Source organism: Monodelphis domestica, chromosome 7 (genome assembly GCF_027887165.1).
Source record: "Monodelphis domestica isolate mMonDom1 chromosome 7, mMonDom1.pri, whole genome shotgun sequence".
In the NCBI taxonomy this organism is placed as follows: domain Eukaryota; kingdom Metazoa; phylum Chordata; class Mammalia; order Didelphimorphia; family Didelphidae; genus Monodelphis; species Monodelphis domestica.
The window spans coordinates 8,848,713-8,868,579 of NC_077233.1; the positions used below are offsets into that span (position 1 = coordinate 8,848,713).

Below are 19,867 nucleotides of genomic sequence, written 5' to 3' on the forward strand. Positions count from 1 at the left end.
AGTAATTAAGTGACTTGCTGAGGTTCACATAGGTAGTACCTATTAAAGGTGAAACTTGAATCCATGTCTTCTAAATTCCTAAACCAGCTCTATCCCCTCCACCATGCTGATTCCCAATAATCTAACTTGTACAAATCTGATTCTGAGCCTCACAAGCAGTGGAGAATGACTGGCATGAGGGATGCTTCTCCTAGACTGGCCAGCATTTCTGGGAGGTGTGGCAGTACTCTCCAGCTCTCTAAGGACTTTGACAGAGAAGAGGGCTACCTCAGATTGAGTCTGGATTGGTGGAGGCAGCCGGGCATAGAAGGAATATCAACTGACTGTGGAGCTCAAAGGCCTCAGTTTGACTCCTGGCTCTGACTTTTACTTGGCCCTTCGTTCATCTGTAAAAAGAAGAGATTGAATTTAGGTGGGCTTTGAAGTCCCTTCCAACTTGAGATCTCTGATCATAGATCCTGTGAAGTCATGGGGACATAAATTTTGGCATAATATTAACCATTAGATTAATCACAACAATTAAAGTTGTCCAGAACTATAATGGATTGTCTCCAGAGAGAATTAGCTCCTGCCAGTAGAGGTATTAAATCAGAGGCTGGATTGCCATTTGTCAGATGTGTTATTGATAGTAGTCCTACAAATTGGATAGAAATTGGTTGTGACCTATAAAGGCCCCTTCATTAAATTGTGTGATTCTTAAATTGATACTATTCAGAAAGGCATCTTAGCCGTGCGGAGATAACACCAGGCCTACTATAAAATTATTGTTCTTGTTTGAATAAATATGGGAAGGAAGCTCAGTTAGCCAAGTCCAATAGACCAACCTAAAGATCCCGTTAGACTTGCATTAGCTTACCTGAGTGTTAGCAGTGATGATCCTAATGACTGCCATTAAAGGCATTTACTGCCTTTACTGTGGATCATATTTTTGCTAAAAATCTACACGGCCGTTCCTTCTTTGCTCTTAGCTCTGGTATGATCTGGCTTCTAAATAACTTCAGTATTTAGCCCATTTGTGATTTCACTGGTGTGGGTACAGATCAGAACCCCTCTCTCGTTTAGAAGATCTCTTCATCTGGTAGAGTTGATCAACTGAGAGGAAGAAAAGGAACCAATAGAGATTCGAGCTGTTGTTTTATTACTGTCAACACTTATCTGAATGCATTTCATAATGGGCTGACTTAGCCCTAAGGATTTTGAGTGAGAGGAGATTGAATTTGAAATCTTGGCCATGTGGTATATGCCTGTTGGGACTATAAACATGTGTGGAGCTTTGGGAATACATCGTATGAGAAAATGGGTAGAGATTAATCTTTCTGTATTGTATCAATGCTTTGCAGTGGATGTATTCATGTAATATGAAATGTGATGGAAAAGGTTTAGGCGCTGTTCAGGTAGCCTGGAATAATTTCTTTAGGAGTCAATTTTTTTGGTGAAATAATCAAATAGATCTTGGTCTCCTACCAGTGACAACTAACATTTGCATCTTAGATTCTCACAGGTGAAGACTGGAATGCCGTCATGTATGATGGAATTATGGCTTATGGGGGCCCATCTTCTTCGGGAATGATAGTTTGTATATACTTCATCATCCTCTTTATTTGTGGTAATTGTATCCTTCAATGCTGACCAGAAGCAGTTGTAGGGTTATGAACACATAACTGTGATGGCATATTCATGGTTCATTACTTTGATCAGCTTTTTAATGTTGTTTTGGGGAATCCTTTGTGCATTTTAATTCCATTTCATTAAGGATATAGTTACTGAAGTAGTGAAATTCCCAATAGCCCTTTAAAAATTAAAACTTTCATGGTATGAACTTTGGCAGAAGAATAAGAACCATTCCGTGTACCATGTGGGTAAGACCGATGGTTTCTCACTAGACCACGTACTGTGGCTGGCAGAGATATCAAAAGACGTTTGTAGACGAGTGTGGCTGTTGTCTATAACATCAGCTCACAGTTATGTAACAGAGAGCTCTAATGAGGATCTGTCATTCTCAAGTTTATCTTCGTCCTTCCTGAACCTGTTTATATTTCCAGCCTGTCATTCCTATTTTGGCGATGAATTCTAAGTCCCTACATTATTTGGGTCAAGTAGTATTTCCTTCTCTTTGTTTGAAAACCAGCCCCTTTCCAACTTTAAGGGCTACCCTAGAGTTCGACTGTTTTGAGAGTTGATGAAGAGCTATGCATTCCCTTTCTTCTTCTTCTTAATGAGTTTGTAAATGCAATTTGTCTTTTTCTGTATCATTGTGGCTTCTCTAACTTTCCGGTTATACAGTACCATGACTAGTCATCAGATCTGAGCAGAGCTAATGACCCAAATGGAGCAAAATCTGAAGAGTATGTTGTATCCTTAAAATGATTTGGATCAGATATTCTGTTGAATGTTTTCTTGGCCATTGCGGTGGACAATTTGGCTGATGCTGAAAGTCTGAATACTGCCCAGAAAGAAGAAGCAGAAGAAAAGGAAAGGAAAAAGACTGCCAGGTAAATGGAGCCAAGCCTAGAACTTTAGGTCAGGGGGAGGTTCCCCTGACCTCATCTGTCCGAGTAGGGGTTGGAACAGATGACCTCCAGTGGCTGCCACTGAATCACAGCTGGAAGCTCATGACATCTGATCATATGGCTAAAGGCATGGAAAACCCCCAGTTCGCTTGAAAGGACAGACCCCCTGGAATAGTAGAAGTGGCCCTGCGGTGTAATCAGCTCCAAGGGTATCCATTTCCGACATTTGGCATACTTGTAAATAGGGACCAAGAAAGCTAGGATCTCCCAACTACCCCCAAACATTTCAGTTCCATTGCCTCTAAGCTTTATATGGGGACTCAGAATGTCCTTGTGCTTAAAGAATGGATGGAGTTCGTTTTAGTATCCTAAAATAAATGATGTAATCAATATGTGTCTTTGGGATGAGGATGAATCTAACACATAGAAACTAATGGGAAGTTCTTGGGTTTGAGGAGTGTTATTTTCTCAAGGTGAATGTTTCTAGCCAAACCCTGACTTTCAGGGGAACATCATCCATGCAGAATAGCAACTGTCATTGTTTCACATTTAGCAGCTTGTTTGTGTTTTCTTCTCTATAGAAAAGAGAGTCTGGAGAATAAGAAGAATGACAAGCCTGAAGTCAACCCAATGGCCAACAGTGATCACAAGGTGTTTGTTCCAAAGTCTTCCTTTCTATTCCATTATGATGGACTGTGCTGTTGTCAGCCCACAGAGCCTCTGGGCAGTCATTGTCCATGGATAGTGGGTGCGGCTTCTCATGCTGTCATTGTCTGTGGTCAAAATGTCAAAATAAGATGAAGCCTTGCTGAATTGGGGCATTGCTATAGACCCTTCCCTGATTTTGTGACTTCCGTGGCATCCATCATTGGACAATGAGATTAGTCATAGTGACTTTGAGGGGACTGAGAGAGTGCCAGCCTAGCTCTACTGCCCTCTGGGGGCAGAGACTCAGCAGCTTGAGGAAAAGGTAGGAGATGAGAAACCCTCGTGGATAAGAAGAGATGGGTGGGCTCAGGTGGGCTTTGCAGGGTAGGTATGTTCATTTATTCTGGGGAGGTCCTTCCTTTTTATTTGGTCACTGGAGTAAGCACTTCATCACTCCCAGTTAGTCTAACTTCATAGGACTACGTCTCTTCCTCTTCTCACCCTTGTTTTGGTCTGAGGGTAGAGACTACTCCAGAGTGTTCTGGCCTTCCCAGCTTTATATCCTCACGGGAGGCACTCTCTCATCCAGGTCAGATAGGCATGGGGTTATTCTGGGACGTCTATTCAAGCTTCAAGAGCTGCTCCTCCTCATGCTAGGCCTTTTCCCATTGCTGCAGGTTATAATTGATGATTACAGAGGAGAAGATGAAGACAAGGACCCTTACCCACCTTGTGATGTACCAGGTATGGTGCTCTGCTCTATTTCTTAGACCCCGTGGTTCAGGCTGATTCCTGAAGTACCCAGATTTATTGTAGAAACCATTTCTGTGGCCTTTTAGCTCATCTAGATAGAGTAAGATGCTGTTGGCTTCAGTCTGTGCCCTTACGTGCTTCTCCTTGGGCACAGACCTCAGTCCTGACTCTGATTGGCCATCCTGCAAGTGAGAGAAGGCAGTGTGTCCTTAGGAAAGCCCCCTTGATACTGGATTGGGATTGCCATCTGTGTGACTGAAGGATGGGCAGCCTGTTTTTGCCCACAGGGTTTGTTAGGGAAGAAGTTGGGTCTTTACCAACCACCCAGAGCGATGGTTAAAAGAAGCATCCAGTTGAGATTCATGGAAGTTCTGACCAGTTCTCTTGTCATTCTCTGTTAGCCTTCTAGTCAGATAGGAAAGTTGTCTTGTGTCTCCACACTTGCCCAATAAGTTGGAAAGTGAAACTCTTGGTCACTCCTGACCTTGGAGTCTTTGAAAGAGATAAGCTTTCATTGCAGTGACAGTTCTTCCACCAACGTATGACTTGAGCCTTATGACTGTAGAGTGCTTCATAAGCTGCTGTGGCCAAAAAACCGCGTCGTGCATCTCACCCCATGGCCTTGCCATCTTGTAGGCCCAGCAAGAGCCCAGCCTTTGGGGGCCTAGCCTTTGAGAATCCAGCATCCTCTTCATTCCACATGGACCCCCGGAGCATCACTCTGGCTACCCAGCAGGGACCTTGGGAGGAGGGCATAGAAGGCACAACCTAGGAGACCTCTGGCATTCTCACTCTTGACCAGGGCGTATCCCCAGCTTCTCCCTGGAAAACAAAGCCATTGTCAATAGGCAGTTAGGAGGAGAAAGCAGCATGCCTGGGAAGGGAGATGAAGACTCCAAGTGGATGCAGTCATAGCGTAGATAAGATGTTCTCATGTTCTCCAGGAGCTAAACTTTCAGCCTCATAGCTTCCTTCTCCCTCTTCCTTTCCCCCATTCCTCCCTTCTTCTTCTCTCTCTCCACAGCCCAGGAAATATTCCTGAAGTACAGTGAGGCTGAATATATGAGTTTGAAGGGGTCACATGGATATAGGATTTAAGTTTAAGATTTGTTTTCAATATTTTACTTCATGCCTATAAAGCCATTTTTTATTCAAAGTAGGTGAAGAAGAAGAAGAAGAGGAAGAAGAAGATGAACCCGAAGTTCCTGCTGGCCCTCGGCCTCGTAGAATCTCAGAGTTAAATATGAAGGAGAAGATCATCCCCATTCCTGAAGGGAGCGCTTTCTTCATTCTTAGCAAAACAAACCCGTAAATATGCCTTCTCTGGGGTCTTCATTTCACAGCATTTATATCTAAGCCAGCATTGGCAGTTGGTGGAAGTTTCAGGGAGAATGGCTGTCCTGTTCTTGGAGACTTGAGGCGCCACCATGGCTGAGGGATGCTGGACTCAGTATCAGAGGACCCAGGTTGAATCCCTGTTGGACCTCAGACAGAGCCCTTAATCCTCTGAGCTTCAGCTTCTCCATCCATAAAAGTGCTGACTTGTTTGGCATTTAGAGCTATAAGACAGGATTCTTTCCTACCTTGCCAGACTTCTTCCACTGCCCACTGACTGCCTTGCTCTTCCTCCCAGATGGCCCTCCATCTCCTGACTTTTGACTTCTCACTGGGTGACCCTCCGACCTGGGAGGCTCTCCCTCCTCCCCTGTCCCCAGCCAGGTGGAACAGTCTGGAGTGGGGAAGAGTCAAGTTCAAATCCAGCTTGTGACCTCGGAGAAGTCGTTCTGTCTACCTAAACTTTACAGTGGGGAGGATCAAAGCATCTGACACCTAGGGTTGTTGGGAGGATTGGATGAGAGAATCTTAGCATAGAGCCTGGCACGTAGTGGATTTGAATAGATGCTAGCTATTCTTACTTTTGGCAGGAGGCATTTCACTGTTGTCTCCCCATTAAGATTAAGATCACTTTGAGGGTGGAGACCTTGGTTTGCCTTTCTTTGAATTCTCAGTGTATCCTTTAGCACTGTGCCTAGGATAGAAGAAGCTCTAATTTTAAATACTTGTTGACTGACTAGTTGATGGGGGAGCTGAGATTTAGATGCCCTCAAAGGTCCCTCTAGTCCTCAATCTCTGCAATCCCAAAGGGGTATCTATCTCCCTTTCTCCCCTGTTTGTTTTTCCTTACATCTTTCTGAATTTCCTTTTGCCTTCCTTCCCTCCCACCCCCCTCCACAAGTGCCAGCCTGCAATGACAGGATTGACAGGATCCACACAGGGCAGAGAAGGAATTATTTGGCTCTACTTCTCCTCATGGCAAGCATGAAGATCTGGTTCTCCTGAGTGTGGAGGCCTCCTCTGGCCTTGCCAGTCTGTAATGATGCCTTTCCTAGCATTGTCTAGCTAGACAAAAAAACCAGGTTGGCAGAGATTGTCCTTATTGGTTCTCCTCTGTGGGGCCCAGAAATCTTTGGGTGCCAATTTGTGTTGGAGGGAGGACTTCCTCTGGAGCATTGTCATTCTAGGCCTCTGTTTCATTCATTCATTCATGCTCCTGACCGAAGTTGGTGGAGGTGAGGGGATGTTGTTCAGGGATGCTCTCCAGAGTCTCACTGTGTACCACCCCTGAGGGATATTTTCTTCCAAGTAACCCTTCTCCGAGTGCAGTGAAAAGCTGTTTGCTAGGTGCCTGTTCACCCTTTGCCTTTCCTGCTGCGGAGAGGACTTGATTTCCAGGTCAGATTCTAAGTTTTAAACTTCCCAGGCTACAAATGAGAAGTGGGAGAATAAGTGACTTATTAGCAGACTGGCTGTAGTCGTGGCTACTAGTGAGGTCTCTGTGGCTTATGGGCCCACAGCCCACACGCAGATTGGAAAGTGCTGGACACCTTCAGGCTTGTAGCGTTCAGAGAGAGTGCTTTGATGAGGACGTAGTGACTCTGGATGATCTTACAAAAGGTCATGAAGTTGATGCTGCCAGTCAGTTAACAAACACTGATTAAGCACCTCCTGAGTGCCCAGCTCCAGCCTAAGCACTAGAAAGATGAGGAAAGGCACGAGAAAGTTCCTGCCCTCAAGAAGCTGCCAGTTTGGTGGGGGAGACAGCATGCAGGTGGCTGTCTGAGTGAGGTGTAGACAGAATGAATTGGAGATCAACAACAGCGAGCAGAAGCCCTGCCATTAAAGGGAATAGAAAAGCTTTCTCTTAAAAAGTGGGATTAGCGTTTGGATTTAACAGAGGCCAGGGAGGTAGATGTTGGAGTAGAGGTGGGGGAGCGTTCTGTCAGGGGGAGAGCCAGGGAAAATGTCCAGAGCCCAGAGATGGGAGTGAGCAAGAGACCCTTGTCAATTGACCAAAGAGTAAGTGGTGGGAAGGAAGGAAAGGTAGGAGGGGGCCTAGGTTGGTTACAAAGGGCTCTGAAGGCCAACCAGAGCATTTTGTATTTGTTCCTGGAGGTGATGGGAACAGTTGGAATGTATTTGTGTAAGAGGATGGTGACAGAGTCAGACCTTCCCTTTCCGAAAATCACTGTAGTGGCTGAATGGAGGATGGATTGGAGTGAGGAGAGGCTGGAGGCAGCAGACCCTCAGCAGCTGTTGCACTCATTGAGGTGCGAAGTGGCGAGGGTCTGCTCCAGGGTAGGGCAGAGTGGGAGGACAGAAGGGAGTGTATTCAGGAGATGTGGCTAGGGCACAGACCTTGGGGCACCATATTGGCTATTAGGGGTGAGCGATAGTGAGGAGTTCATGATGACTCCTACAGTGGTAGCATCCCGGACAGAATAGGAAAGGTAGGAATGGGGGATATTTTAGGGGAAAAGATAATGAGTTCTGGTTTGGACAACGGTGAGTTTGCGATACCTCTGAGACATTTCATTTTGTCCAGGAGGAGTTCAAGTTGTCCAATGAGCAGTTTGAACTGCATTTAAAGTGATCTTCTTAAAGTACAAGTATGGTCATGCCACTGCCCAACTCTGTCAACTCCATTGGCTCCCTTTTGCCCCAAGGCTTATGCAGAATGCTCTGTTTGATATTCAGAGCCCTTCATAGCCTGCTCCCAGTTTTTGTACACTCTCCTCCTCCCTGGCTCTCCCACATACTCTGCAATCTAGGGACCCTGGCCTCCTTGTGATTCCTCACACAAGACACTGCATCTCTTGACTCCAGGCATGTTCATTGACTGACCCACATGCTTGCAATGCTCTGCTCTGCCTCCTGGCTTCTTTGGTTTTTTTAAGTTTCAGCTAAAACCCTACTTTCTCCAGGAAGCCTTCCTGGGTCCCCCTTGATTGTGCTGTCATCCTTTTGTGGATTATTTCCATTTCATCTTGTAAGCAGTTAGTTTGTTTGCACATGGTCGTTGCACATCGTCTCTCTCATTTAGTTTGAAGGCCTCAAAAGCAGGAACCATCTCTTGCTTTTCTTTGTCTCTCAGTTTTGCACAGTGGTTGGTATACAGTAGGCACTTAATAAAAGTTTATTGATTGATAGACTCCCATGCTATATCAGAGGTCAGCATGCAGGTTGGGGCTGAATTAGTAGATCTGAGAAAGATCACAGAGAGATGAGAATTGAATCCATGGGAGCTGATGAGATGCTGGGTGAATTCGTGTGAAGAAAGAAGAGAAGAGGGCCCAGGGCAAAGCCTTGGGGACACTCATGGTTCATAAGTCTTACCTGGTTGAAGCCTCAGCAGAGGGAAGTGAGAAGGACTGAGGAGAAGAGGAAAACTAGGAGAGAAGAGAGTACCAAGGAGAGGAGGAGAATTGACAATCTCTGAAGCTGCAAGACTGAAGTGATTGAAGATGAGAAAAAGCCATCCATTTTGGCCTCTCATGAATCCTTGGTAACTTTGAAGAGAGCAGTTTTCATTGGATCTATGGAGGGAAAAGAGAAAGAGGGTTCAGGGCAGATCCTTGGGAGATACTCACAGTTCCAACCTGGATAAATATCCAGCATGGAGATGGCCAATTAGTGCCAGAACCTCTGGCAGGCAGAAGCTGGCATATGCACCCTGAGACAAGCAGGCCTTCATCACTGAATGGATCTAGAAAGGCCCAGCACCTCTCTTCTCAGAAAGGCAGAGGCTCAACTCTTGAGAGGCTTCCTGACCCAGTGAGCAGAGGGCTGGCCTGGGGTGTCTGGTGATCTTATCAGTCGTACGGCACCAGAGAAGCTATTTTACTACTCCTAACAGCTTCTTCATCTGTAAAATGAGGATCACAAACACTGCCTCACTGGCCACACAGTACCAATATTGTTAGGGAAAAAACTAACTAATGTTGTAAATAAATGTTAGTTGCTAATCTTTGTAGGCCACTGAGCTGGTTGTAAATTTACATGATGAAAATAAGGATTTGTAAGGATGGAGGGCTCTGAAGAGAAAGAAATGGGATCACTAGCAACTAGCATTCTAGACCAATTTGGCTAGACCAGAATGATAATGTTGCTATTGGTCCAGATGTCTGCCTGAACAGGAGATCCAGTCCCTCCATACCAATTCTGGCAGGAATCTGAAATTCATTCCAAACTGAAAAATGGTCAAGAAACCCAACAAGAAACTATAATAGGTGACATCTTCTACCTCAGAGTTACACAGAAATCCATTCAGAATCCCATGCACAGTAGGGAAGTGGACCACCAACAAAACTCACATCAGGGCAGACAAGCCAAGCAAATCATCTCCTAGCATCACCAGAGACTATCCAGAGATGTGAAGGGCTTTACAAATATTATCTCATTTTATCTTCACAACAACCCTGGGAGATAGGTACTATTATTATTATTATTATTTCCATTTAATAGATGAGGAAACTGAGACAGACAGGATAAATGACTTGCATAAAGACATATAGCTAGTATCTGATTCAGGATTTGAACCCAAGACTTCCTAACTCCAGGTCTAACACACTCCACTATGCCATATACATATAACTGCCTTCAGAATAGTGGAACCTGGAGAATTCTATGTTTAGGGGCAGCAGGAGTAGAGGATTCCCTAGAAAGATGCTCCTCTCACCCCCACATCCCCCAGGGTAGAGACCTTACAAATCTTTGGGAATGGGAATAATCAAAGCATCATGGCAGTGCTCAGACTTGAACATCCCAAGCCCAGGGACTCCATGGGCCCCTCTCTCCTGGGAACCATAGATGACATGAAGCCTAAAGATCAAGGGGACCTGACCCTGAGAGGTTGAGATCTAGGAATCCTGAAAGCCAAGGGGTGAGGCCAAGCAGGCCAACCACCTGATCCAGAAGTGTAGCCATGCATAGAACCTGGCCTTGGCACAAAGCCCCGGTCCCGGAACTAACATTAGAGAGACAAATAGCTCCAAGAAAACACCCAACTCGGAAAACTTCCCTAAGTCCAACTCTGTAACAGCTGCTAGCAGAAACTCAATGAAAAAAATTCCCATACGGACCACATGAATACCTAGAAAAAAATGAAACAAGATAAAAAATAAAAGCTCTTGAGGAAAATTGAAAGGAGAATAGTAGCTTAGAAATGAATGAATGAATAAAACATTTATCAAATGCTTACTGTGTGCAAAGCATAGTGCCAAGTAGAAATCTAACCCAAGAAACAAAATCCTTGAAAATTAGTCCAGATCAAACGAATCCTTAATTCCATGAGACAGGAAGAACTATTAGAATAAAATAAAAACATTGGAATAAGTAGAAGAAACTAGAAAATGCCTGATACCAAAAACAAATAAGCTGCAAAGGAAAGAGACTATAGTAATAGTGGTAGTCTCTCGGTGATCGAGAATGACGATTGTCTTTGTGCATTATCTTCTATTGATGTACCCTCATGTGGCTTTGGAGTCCACAGGCTGAGGCGCAGAGTTTGTGGCACATGGGGCATGGGACGCCAGTTGTTATGGGAGGTGCGGCTGTGGCCTGGTGTCGGCGTTCACGCGCAGCGGCAAGACGTCGACGTCGCTCATCTTCAAAGGTGGTGGCGGCCTGGTGAATGTGGGCTCGCCAGCTGCTTTGGTCAGAGGCAGCAAGTTCTATTTGCTTTGGTGTGATGCCAGCCCACTTCAAGTTTGACTTTAGCTGATCCTTGAATCTTTTCTTTGGTCGTCCTTGTTTCCTGAGTCCAGCTGACAGTTCACCATAGAATACCTGTCTTGGTATTCGCGGTGGGTCCATGCGTATGATGTGTCCAGACCATCGTAGCTGGGTTTGGAGGACCAGGACTTCGATGCTGGTGGAGTTGGCTCTGTCGAGGACTTCCTGGTTGGTGATTCGGTCCTGCCATCGGATCCTCATGATTGACCGGAGGGAGCGTTGGTGGAATTGCTCCAGCTGTTTCATGTGCTTCCGGTACAGTGTCCATGTCTCACACCGTACAGGAGTGAGCTGAGGACCACTGCGTTGTACACTTTGAGCTTCGTCGCAGTGCTTACACCACTGTGTTGGAGGACTTTGCATCACAGCCGCCCGAGTGCCTGGCTGGCCTTTTGGATCCTGGCAGTGATCTTGTGGTCTAGGGACCCGTCGTTGGCGATGGTGCTGCCCAGGTACTTGAAAGTGTTGACGTCAGAAAGCTGCGTGCCATCGATTGTAATGCACGACTGGTTCCTTGGCCTCCCTGGTGCAGGTTGGAACAGCACCTCTGTTTTGCTGAGGCTGATAGTCAGGCCAAACAGTTTTGTTGCAGTGGAGAACCTGTCCACAATAGTTTGGAGATGATTTTCCTGGTGGGCCATGAGAGCACAGTCATCTGCAAAGAGAGCTTCCAGGATGAGTCTCTCTGTTGTCTTTGTTTTTGTAGTCAGGCGGCAAAGGTCGAATAGTGAGCCATCCAGTCAGTATTTGATGTGGTCGCCCAGGTCTAGATCCATCACAGCATGTCGTAATACTTGGGTGAAAAATAGGTTGAAGAGTACCGGAGCAAGGACACAGCCTTGTTTCACGTCATTGGAGATGTTGATGCGATTGGAAGTCTCTCCACCAGATAGGACTTCCCCTGTCATGTCGACATGAAAGAGCTGGATCAGTTTGACGAATTTTGCTGGGCAACTGAGCTTCCTAAGGATCACCCACAATGCGTCCCTGTTCACTGTGTCGAACGCCTTTGTCAGGTCTATGAAGACAATGTAGAGACTCAGGTTCTGCTCAAGGCATTTCTCCTGCATTTGCCTCACTGTGAAGACCATGTCGATGGTGCTGCGATCTGGTCGGAAGCCACATTGTGATTCAGGCAGGTTCTGCTCTGAAACAGATGACAGGAGTCTGTTGAGTATAACACGGGCGAGGATCTTCTCGGCAGTGGAGAGTAGTGAGATGCCTCTGTAGTTGTCACAGGCTGTTCATGAACCTTTGTTCTTGTATAGGGCTACGATGGAGGCATCTCTGAGTTCTGGGGGCATGTCTTCCTCTTCCCATATGCTGGTCAGCACTATGTGGAATGCCTGGAGCGCCTTTCCATTTAAGGCCTTGTACACCTCGGTTGGGATCCCGTCTTTACCGGGTGCCTTGCCTGCACTCATTTGTTTAATGGCTTTTTGGACTTCTTCTATTGAAGGAGGGACATCAAGTTGTTCAATGGTGCGGTTTTAGGGGATCTGGTCAAGGGTGCTTTGGTTGACTGAAGAGGATCGGTTGAGAAGCTGACTGAAGTGTTCTTTCCACCTGTTGCTGATGCCTTGTTTATCTTTTATGAGAGTGTCACCGTCAGAGGATAGCAAGGGAGTGGTGGTGGGTTTTAATGGCCCATAGACAGTCTTGAGGGCACTGAAAAATTGTTTGTAGTTTTTCATATCAGCAAACTGCTGGATTTCTTCTGCCTTTTTTTCCCCACCATCGGTCTTGCATCTTCCTGATCTCACGCTGCGCTGTGGCTTGGAGAGACTTGAATCTGTCCTTTTTAGGAGCAGAGTTTGGGTTATTTTGCCACTCCATAAAGGCTTTGTTGTTCTTGCTCAATAGGTCTTCAATAGCAGTGTTGTTCTCGTCAAACCAGTCCTGGTTGTGTAAGAGACTATAAGCATCTTTAAACTCCCCAAAAACCATAATAAAAAATCTGAACATCATATTTCAAAAATTATGTATAAAAATTGCCCAGAGGGTACAATGAAGATAGAAAGAATCCATTGATTACCTCTCAAACCCCAAAGGTAAAATTCCCAGGAATGTCATGGAGGAAATCAAGAGCTCCTATATCAAAGAAAAAGTACTGCAACTATCCAAAAAAAACCCAAACAGTTCTAGTACCAAGGAACCATCGTCAGGAAGACACAGACGAGGAAGCTTCTGCCATGAAAGAGAGATCTTTTATGACATTATTCTTGACTGGCTTACAGCTGAAAAGAACTTAATATTGAGTATTAAATAGATCTATAATGCAATATGGGGTATTTGGGAATTTCTGACTTAAAAAAAGCTGAATAGAAGCTTTAAAGTTAGACAAGAGTTTAGAGGCACCTAGAAAAGTAAATTTACTTCAGCAATTGGAAGAGGGCTCTATGAAAATTGAGTGCTGACTTAATAGGAGAAGAAATGTGTTGCTTTAGAACCTCAATCTCTTCAAAGAACATTGAACATAAGAAAAACTGGACCTTGGGACAGATTGGTGCTGTTCTGAGGGTTTTAAGAAGGGAAAAAGAAGTTAAAGGAGGAGTGCGTTAGTTTTAAAAAGAGGAATGTATTGGTTTTGAAAGGAGGAATAAAGAGATAGAATTAGTTATTGCTCTTAAGTGAGGTTATGAAAAAGAGGATACAAACATGCAGAAAAGAGGAGGGGAGAGCAGCCATCAGATGAACCTGATTCTTCTCTGAAAAAGACAAAGGTTGTACTTTGTCCCTACATATATGTGCCCGCCCCCTCCAGCAGTTTGAGGTAAAAATCCATCAAACCCAACACAGAGACAGGCTGTGATACGGAGGAAAATAAAGTAGAAGAGGGAAGAGACAGACTGACTTTGAAGCAGAGATGGTGGGGGGAAAAGGGGGACTGTTGAATCATTTTCTTTAATGCACAGAAGGAAGTTCAAAAGGAAGGAAAGACAAATAGGACAGTTTAGAAGGCAGAAGGCAGTATTTAGGATACACTTTTTAAAGCAGGCATTATGGAAGAGAGATGCATGGTTTCCTGTTGATTCCTGTGGAGATGCCTTCTGTTTTGGTGCTGAAGTTAATGTTGATGCAGGCTGCTTTCCTGTAGGAATGTGTCAGGGTTTTGGGTGAAGGGGGCTCAAAGTTAAATCAACTATGCGATTCTGTCTGCTTGGCTTTTCACCACTGTTACTGCAGCAGCAGCAGGAGTCCACACAGGACTCAGAGCCTTCTCATATTTTCTGTTTCTTTCATGAAGAATTCATCCTTCAGTAGCAAGCCTCTCCACGCTTCAGCAGAGGCCCCTTCTTGATCCCCTTTACCTTGTGTTCTCCTGGAATAAGGATCAGTAGCTCAGGGTTAGCCCCATGCTCCTAGGAGCACCTCAGTTGGGACTTCTGTGGAAAGTCAAATATCATAACCAAAAATAATGTTTTAGGCAAAATTTCTGATAGTTGTCGCAAGCCATGCTTACTACAACTCATTTTTTTCAATGAGGTACAGAATAGGATTTGGGATCATTGCTTTAAGTTTGTTGAAATGGGAAAACAGCTTATTTACCCATCTTACAGAACTGTCTAGAAAACCCTTGACTCTCCTGACTTGTAATGGAGACAGCATCTGAAATGACCTTGTGCTTTCTTCCTCAGAATCCGAGTGGGCTGTCACAGACTCATCAATCACCACATCTTTACCAACCTCATACTTGTCTTCATCATGCTCAGCAGTGCTTCCCTTGCTGCCGAAGACCCCATCCGAAGTCACTCCTTTCGGAATATCGTAAGCCAGCAAGTTTGTGGACTAACTCTCATACGTGTAAACAGGGGCTTCCCGCATGGTGTCATTTTCTTCTCAGTCTGTCAGACTGTGGGATCATTTCAGTGTAGGGTCGCTAAAACAACTTGCACTAAAAATGTTAAGGCTCCCTTGGACGTAGAAGAATTAAATTATGTTTGAGGTCTGCAGTATGTTTAATGCAGTATGCTTTATGTTCATTGGAATTAGCAGTTTTGCAAATTATTATTTAGAACCCAAGAGGGAAACCTGAATTCATGATTTAATTTTCCCAAATAATTAGGTAATTTTGGAAACCTTTTATACTTTAAATTATTTATATTTAATCGTATGCCACATTATGCAAGAGTTTGGAAAGGGTGGCACAAAGCTTACATTTGATAAACTTCTATAAAACTCTTCTTTTTCAACTTTGCTTTTTGAATTATCCAGGCACCGCTTTTCCAAATCATGAATTATCTAGGCTTGTTGCTTTCCCTTTCTCTTCCTCCATTCCTGATTCCTGCCTTTTGGTCACCTCCTTTAAGTCTTTCAGACAGTGGAGGATGAGAGTAGGGAGTGAACACCTTTCCTTCAGGTCATTGTGTTCTGTACCAAGAAGTCTAAATGGAAGTCATCTGGCCAATTCTAGCTTTGCTGTGCCACTATACCATCGGGCACCATTGACCTGTGGGCAGCACATTGGTTCCACCATGAAATGAGGGCTTTGGCTTCACCCTCTGAAGGTGAAGGTCCATTCAAAAGTTGGTCATTTCGAAGGGAATGACTGTCTGTCTTTCATTTCTTTTCCTCTGTTGAGAGGGATGTTCCCTTCACATTTGGGTCGTGCTGTCCCACTGGTACATTTTTTTATGCTCCTGGAGAGAACTTTGTACTTGACATCAGTCCTGCACTGACTAAGATTTTCATTTATCTAAGACTTAAAACACAAACTTCCCCTTATATAAAGAGAGGCATGTGTGTATATACTCTTTTATCACACCATCATCCTTCTCCCTCCCAGCTTGCATTGAGCACTGCCCCCCAACAGTATTCGATTTCACTTATTGGTTTTGACGAAATGGATGGTTATTGTGTTGGGGTGGGGGTCCTCAGTACCCTGCTCGGATTGGTGCCTCTTCTAATATACCTGGTTCTTTGAGATTGGAGTTGGAGCAGACTTCGAATCAGTGTTGCCCCTGAGTCCGCCATCAAGAATGCTGGGACTCTGTGACATTTTCCTGGCTTTCCCAACAATCTTGGTTTTGAAATTTGGAGTATTATCCAATTTCTCAGACTCATAAGACACCCTGTCTGCTGTGGGGGCAATAAAGACCACTTGAAAGAAAAGAACCGATATTGTACGTTGTTGATGATGTAAAGATCATGACCTCTGAGTCTGAGCCTGATGATACTTTATCATACGGAAGAATTACCGTGCATAGAGAAAATCTGTTCAGCCCTTTTTAGTAATATAAGACACACAAATGATGAAACAAGTGGCCTTTGTATGTACAGCTAGTGAGGCTAGGAGAATGTTGTTTTCACCTGTTCAGAGGGGTGGGTAGGCTCCAGCCTTTTGTGAGGCCACTAGGAAGTTTGTCGAGTCCCTTTGGCATCAGGCTGTCCACTCTACTGCCTGGAGCCTGGAAATGAGCTGTTTTGTCTCAGGCTGCCTTTATGGGTTCCTGCTGGGCTCTGCAGGTCTTACCACTCCTGTGGGTGTATATTTTTAAACTTCTCTAGTATCTCGGTGAGTGAAAAAGGAGAAAATGGAGCATGAACAGGAATTCAATCCTAGAGCTCCAGGAGCCACCACCCTCAATGGTCCCAGCTTCGGTCACTCACAACCCCTTTTCTTGGCCATCCACAGCCTTCCAGGGCTAAGTGCTCTCTGATGCAGGAGTGAAATAAGGGATCAGGGGAAGAGACATGCAAGGATACTTAGTAAACAAGTAAACAAATTCCTTCAAAGACCCAGCATCCATACCATTGATCCTTAGAGAAAAAGCAAGCCCCCTCCCCACCCATGGTCGCTTCCTCTTCCTGAAAACCTCCTTAGAAACATTGGTCTCTGCTTTACTTTAACATGAGCAGCAAGGACCTGCCCAGGGCTTGATCATAAAATTTTTTAAAAATGTAACCTGACCTTCCTCGACGAAGTGAACCTCTTCCTTGGTTCATGGACATTGTATCGACCTGGGAAATCAGGAGACTTGGTTTCTCATCCCAACAGATTTGCCTTGTGACCTTTGGCAAGACATTGTACTTCTCAGTTCCAGTTCCTATGACATGATGGAATTGGATAATACAATCAATAATGCCACTTTGTAGCTCTGGGATTTGTGAAGCAAGAAATTCCTACAGTGTCCCAAAGGCGAATAAGAAAGATTTAAATTCTTGGATAGTTGAAGATTTTCTGATCTTGTGTGTTGTTGGATTCGCGTTTTCTTGGGCCCTAAAAGATGTCCAGATCTTAGTGCCAGCCTATAGGACTGGTTACTATCAGAACACATGAGTGTCTCATTCTTTGTTTCCACTGTAGCCTTTGGAGGAGCGGGAAAGGCAGACAGGCTGCCTGCCTCCAGCTGGTAGAAGAGTCTGCATCCTTCATCTCTCCTGCTGACAGAACAGCCTAGAGCATGGGATGTACTCGTAGTCTGTCCCCCATCTCCTGGGTAGCAGGACCGTCCAGTGAATGCTTTAACTCTTTCACTTGCTTTGCTCCAGCAGTCTGAACCCCAGCCCCGGCCTCAAAGATGCTTAGAAAAGAGGGTTAGAGATGAACATTTGCACATGATCGTGCTCTGCCGTGTGGTCCTAAGAATCTGTGGTGGCTCCGTAGCATTCCGGGTCTGGGGTGGTGGGGCCTGGGGAACCGCATGGGGTGTTCTGTGACTCCTGGTCCGATTCCAGCCTGTTTTCCTCACTCTGCCGCCTGTTGTACCTTGCAGATACTGGGTTACTTTGACTATGCTTTCACAGCCATCTTTACTGTCGAAATCCTGTTAAAGGTAATGGCGTTTTCATTGATCCTTGCATGTGCCCAAGCAGCTTTCGCAATAATAGCTTCAATTTTGTGCTTGCTTTCCAGATGCTAGGTTACGCAGATTATGTCTTCACTGGTACTTTTGCATTTGAGATCGTTTTGAAGGTAACAGGTTTACCCAGCCGTGTGTTTAGCGGGTGTCACCTGCCCAGGAAGGACGCTTGAAGTGTTTTGTTTTGTTTGGGGTTTTCTTTTTTGTCTTTTGTGCTCAAGCTAAACTTTTTTTTTTAATCGCAGGACACACTCTGTAACAATTCTCTTTGTTTTTGTTTTCTTTTTTGGAATTTTGAATGCATGTAGGAGCTATTTTGCTTAATGGTATTGATGCGAACATTCATTTTGTTCCTTTAAAAAATCTTTCTTATGCTGTGTCAGCTGCTGATACAGAATTCACTGTGTGTGAGTTTCTTCTGGCCTGCTCTGACACTTAAAGGAAAGCATCCTACTTTATAGAGGGAGCATTTCATCTCTCATTTCTCTCGCTAGATTATATTTTCAGAGATGTAAAATAGTAAAATGCTATTTTCTTGCAACAGGATTTGCAAGATAACTTGGGTTTATTGATGTGTTCATATATTCTGCATCTGTTTTAAGTATGGGCTTATTTAAAGAACCACCAAGAAGTAAAACATACAGAAGATGGGCTAAATGTCTGGCCTTTGCATGACGGAAAAGTTGGCATTGCCACATGGAGTTTGTGTACTGATTGTGAGGGACACCTTGCAGAGAGCACACACAAAGGGCCCCATGGAAAAAGTGGGACTTGTCAGTGGCCCACTGGACAGGCAGCACATCTCTAAGCATAGGGCAACGTGCTTTTGGAAGGTTCTTTGAGATGTGTCTAACACCTCCTTCCAGCTACAGACAGTGCAGGCTTTCCAGAGGAGCAGAACCTTAGGCAAGTGACTCCCCAGGTGTCAGAGCCTTTCTTCCTTCATAAGAATCAGTAAACAAACTGTAGTTCTGAGTTTTAACCAAATCTTGCTTTCTAAAGCCATTTTGCCTCTTTTGTGTGCATTCCTTTAAAAGCGTTATTGATTTGTTTTAAATTATATCTATTACTTGGGCTGTTTACAAGATGGTTTGTAAAGCAGAACTTGCCTTACTGCTGGGGAAAGATATGTTGTACTGGTTACCACTCTTCTGTGAGGATCTGCATGCCTTTCCCCACTATTCTTTGGGTGATCTAATGAGCCTGATGACATTTTTCTCCAAAGACAAGGATTCTGGCAGTCCTTCCGGGTCATCCTTAAGAGTAACAGTAATGATTGTTTATTCTTGGAGATGAAGATTTCAAATGTGTGGGAGAGTGAATCCAATGTATACTAACTAATCTCGGGTTCATTCTGGAAATTTTTTTTTAAATAAGATGCAGAGATGAACTTTCTCCCCCATAATTTGCTTCTTTATCCTCAGAATGGAAGACTGGAAAACTCCAATTAATCCATTTTGCTCTATGCTACAAAATTTTCACTTATTATATAAACAGTTATTCTGGGCTCATTTGACCAGGCTATTAGAACAACTGTCATAGTTTGTCAGATTCTTCACAGTTACCTACAAGGCAGGTATCTGAGCCTGGATCCTCATTTTTGAGTTAACTGTTGAGAGCCAAGTGAAATAGAGCAAGCAAGTGTGTTCCCTCCTCCCCTGTGGACCGTTTCAGCTAGAGTGCCTTTCTGAGACAAGACCAGCAGCCTGTGGGACTCGTTTTATTGATATGGAACTCTAGTAGTCATGCCAATGGACACACCATTCTTTGTAGGAAATAGACCATATACTGCTCAAAAATATCTCTTCTTCAGTACCCTGCTGGTATGGACCAAATTTTAGAGAATTAGAGAACATCTCTTGGTCCAGGGAACTCCAGGCCTCTAGCCCACGTGAGTTCTCACTAGTTGCCTTCCAAATGTGCCACACCTGTCCTAGTTTGAGTCCTCTTTTCTCGAGCAGTCAGTGAGCACCAGACTTCTCATTCTTGGCTTGTGTCGATTTTGTGCCTGATTTATTTTCATGATCAAATTCATGTGATCAGTACAATCCCTAGTACTGATTGGATTGTGAAACCAAGAGG

At 44.5% G+C, this 19,867-nt stretch overlaps 1 protein-coding gene across 9 annotated transcripts in view; it reads left to right on the forward strand.

Moving 5' to 3' along the window:
* Positions 1-19,867, forward strand: part of CACNA1D (calcium voltage-gated channel subunit alpha1 D) — a 353,867-nt gene that overhangs the window by 238,957 nt on the left and 95,043 nt on the right. For 7 of the 9 annotated variants that reach the window (XM_056804160.1, XM_056804161.1, XM_056804153.1 and 4 more), the window contains 7 exons: positions 1,492-1,612; positions 2,378-2,492; positions 3,092-3,161; positions 3,836-3,902; positions 5,069-5,219; positions 14,621-14,750; positions 17,699-17,758. In XM_056804160.1, coding sequence (XP_056660138.1) covers positions 1,492-1,612; positions 2,378-2,492; positions 3,092-3,161; positions 3,836-3,902; positions 5,069-5,219; positions 14,621-14,750; positions 17,699-17,758 — 714 coding nt within the window. The remainder of the gene's footprint in view (positions 1-1,491; positions 1,613-2,377; positions 2,493-3,091; positions 3,162-3,835; positions 3,903-5,068; positions 5,220-14,620; positions 14,751-17,698; positions 17,759-19,867) is intronic. The other 2 variants (XM_056804154.1, XM_056804157.1) reach the window with 2 other exon arrangements.